This window comes from Athene cunicularia, unplaced genomic scaffold (assembly GCF_003259725.1).
Source record: "Athene cunicularia isolate RWA unplaced genomic scaffold, athCun1 SCF_29, whole genome shotgun sequence".
In the NCBI taxonomy this organism is placed as follows: Eukaryota; Metazoa; Chordata; class Aves; order Strigiformes; family Strigidae; genus Athene; species Athene cunicularia.
The window spans coordinates 27,694-29,920 of record NW_020799366.1 but is presented as its reverse complement, the minus strand read 5'-3'; the positions used below and the strand labels follow the sequence as shown (position 1 = coordinate 29,920).

The 2,227-nt window shown below is 64.1% G+C and overlaps 1 protein-coding gene across 1 annotated transcript; it reads right to left on the bottom strand.

The window, feature by feature from the left end:
• Window positions 1-276: 276 nt before the first annotated feature.
• LOC113490772 (sodium-dependent serotonin transporter-like) lies at window positions 277-1,695 on the bottom strand. Its single transcript, XM_026867345.1, has 2 exons — window positions 1,307-1,695; window positions 277-947 (listed from the first exon to the last, which is right to left on the bottom strand). Exons 1-2 carry the CDS (start codon window positions 1,655-1,657, stop codon window positions 867-869), a joined length of 432 nt encoding a protein of 143 aa, XP_026723146.1. The 5' UTR covers window positions 1,658-1,695; the 3' UTR covers window positions 277-866.
• Between the last annotated feature and the right edge of the window lie 532 nt (window positions 1,696-2,227).

Here is a 2,227-nt window from a genome sequence, read left to right as displayed (position 1 = left end):
GGGGGTGTGAGTGTGTTGGGGGGGGGTCAGGCGCTGGGGAGGGTTTCGTAGGCCCAGGAGCTGCTGAGAGCGCTCGAGGCCGCGTGGCTGAGGCCACCTGGGGAGCGACGTCACGTTCGGGGGAAGGCGGCAGGTGCCTGCTTCACCCCGACCCCGATACCTGGTTTGTGGATGAGATGCGTTCAGATGCCGCGGGCCACCTCATCTCCCACAGCTGACCCCCCCCGGCGGGGCGGCAGGAGGGACCGACCAGCCCTGCTGCACCCGCGCGCTCCTTGCGGGGGGGCCCACACAATTTATTTACCAGATTTTTGCTTTTTGCAACAGAACGAAATATTTGTGTGTCAGAGCAGCGACGTCCCCCAGCCTGGCCCTGTGCTCTCAGCTGCGGCGCTTCGGCGAGCTCCGGCGCCTCTCCCTTGTCTCATCTCCTAACGGCTGGTAGCAGGTTTATTTTCCGTGTCACTCGGGACCGAGGGCACACGCTGCTCGGGCCGGGCCAGGCTGCGTGCGTCCCTGAGCCAGGCGTGCTGAGGGCTTGCGCCGTCGGACGGCGATTCCCCGCCGCTGCGCCTCCGTCTTCGCCAGGAGTCGGGATTCACCTCCAAAACTTCGCTCCCAGCCCACGGGACGCAGCGGCGGGGCCCTGCCGTGGGTCAGAGGTTTTCCAGCCCGTGCTGGCCGTGCCGCTTCCATCGAGACGCTCGTCGGACTCGATGGAGCTGCCGCCGGCACGTGCAGCCGCCGGGGGAGACGCGAGGGGCGGTTTGCTGTGGGGAGGGTGACGGCAGCTTCTCTTCTGCCTGTCCTGCTGCTCTGGTGGGGCAGGAGCAGGAAGGGTCCCCCAGGGATGTGCCACCACCAGGCTACGGGGCGGGTGACATGCACACCGCCTCGGCTTGGGGGCCTCGCGTTGTTTTCTCTGGCCGAATGCAGACGGCGAGGCGCTGGAGGGTGTAAGCAGGAAAAATAAAAAGGTGGTAATGGGGTTTCCCTCCTGCACCGAGGTCTGGGGCTGCCTGCCCTGCTCTGCCATGCCAAAGCTGTCCCCACCACCATCTCGCTCGCTGCAGCAGCGGGCAGGAGATGTCCCAAAGCCGGGCTGAGAGCAGGCGTGACGGTAGCCCCGCTGCCTCCCGGCCCAGACAAAATCACAGCTTCAGAAATAAGATGTAAAATTATCAGGCCCTTGAGCCACGCTCCTCTGAGCCCTTTTCCAAGCAGCAATCCAGGCGCGATTGAATTGCCACGTGTACAAAGATGCTGAGGAGGCTGACCCGGGTGGATCGCCCACCCTGCCCCTCACCTGCTTGAGGGACCCCGGTGTCCAGACGAGCTTGTACACCATGTAGACGGGGATGCAGACGAAGGACGAGGCTCCGATGAGGGACCCCACCGAGATGCTCCACTCGGGGTACTGGTAGTCGAAGAGCGTCAGAGGTGGCTGCTCCAGGAGGGAGCTGATCACGATGAACTGTAACGAACGAAGCGGGGTCGTTAGGGGAGGATGCTCGCGGGGCCAGACCGCAGCAGGATGTGCCCCACTGCCTGGCACAAGCAGCACAGGGCTGTACAGCGGCAACACCCCCCCCAACACAATGTGGGTGTCCAGAAAAGCTCTTCTGGGCCAGCCGAGCATCCAGGTGGGCTGTGGCATCGCCCCAGCCCCTGCTCGTCCTGTCGGTGAATGCCAGCTGTCCCCGCGGGGGCCAGCGTGGACACTGCGGGGACATTTCCCAGGCTGTCACCCCTCGCCAGGTGTGGGCTGGGAGGCCTTCACCTCACCCCACCGAGACGGTGGCCTGCGCAGGCTGCGCGTCCCTGCGCTGAACTGAAATCGTTTGCTGCCTGCTTTGATTATAACACTTCTCTCTTAATAACCTGGGCAAAGCACTTAGAGCTGTAATTAATCCTCCCAAGGCCTCTTCTCCTGCAGATCTGGAGAGATTAGGCCCCTCTGCCTCTCGCAGACGGCAGCCTTTGAAGTGCTGGGGGAGCTGGCGTTTCAAAGGGGACGGATCCAGCCCGGCACACAGCCCCGCGCTGCCCCCAGAGCCCCCCCCGTGGCCGCTCACACCGGCGCAGGAACCCGCGGCCCAGGAGGATGAAACGAGGCTGCACTTGTGCCCGTGTGAGCACCCAGCTGCCGGCTCCCTGCTTTCCCCTGAAGCTGCAGAAGAGGCTGGAAAAATGTATTTCCAGCTGCTTTCCTTGGTGCCACCCGCCG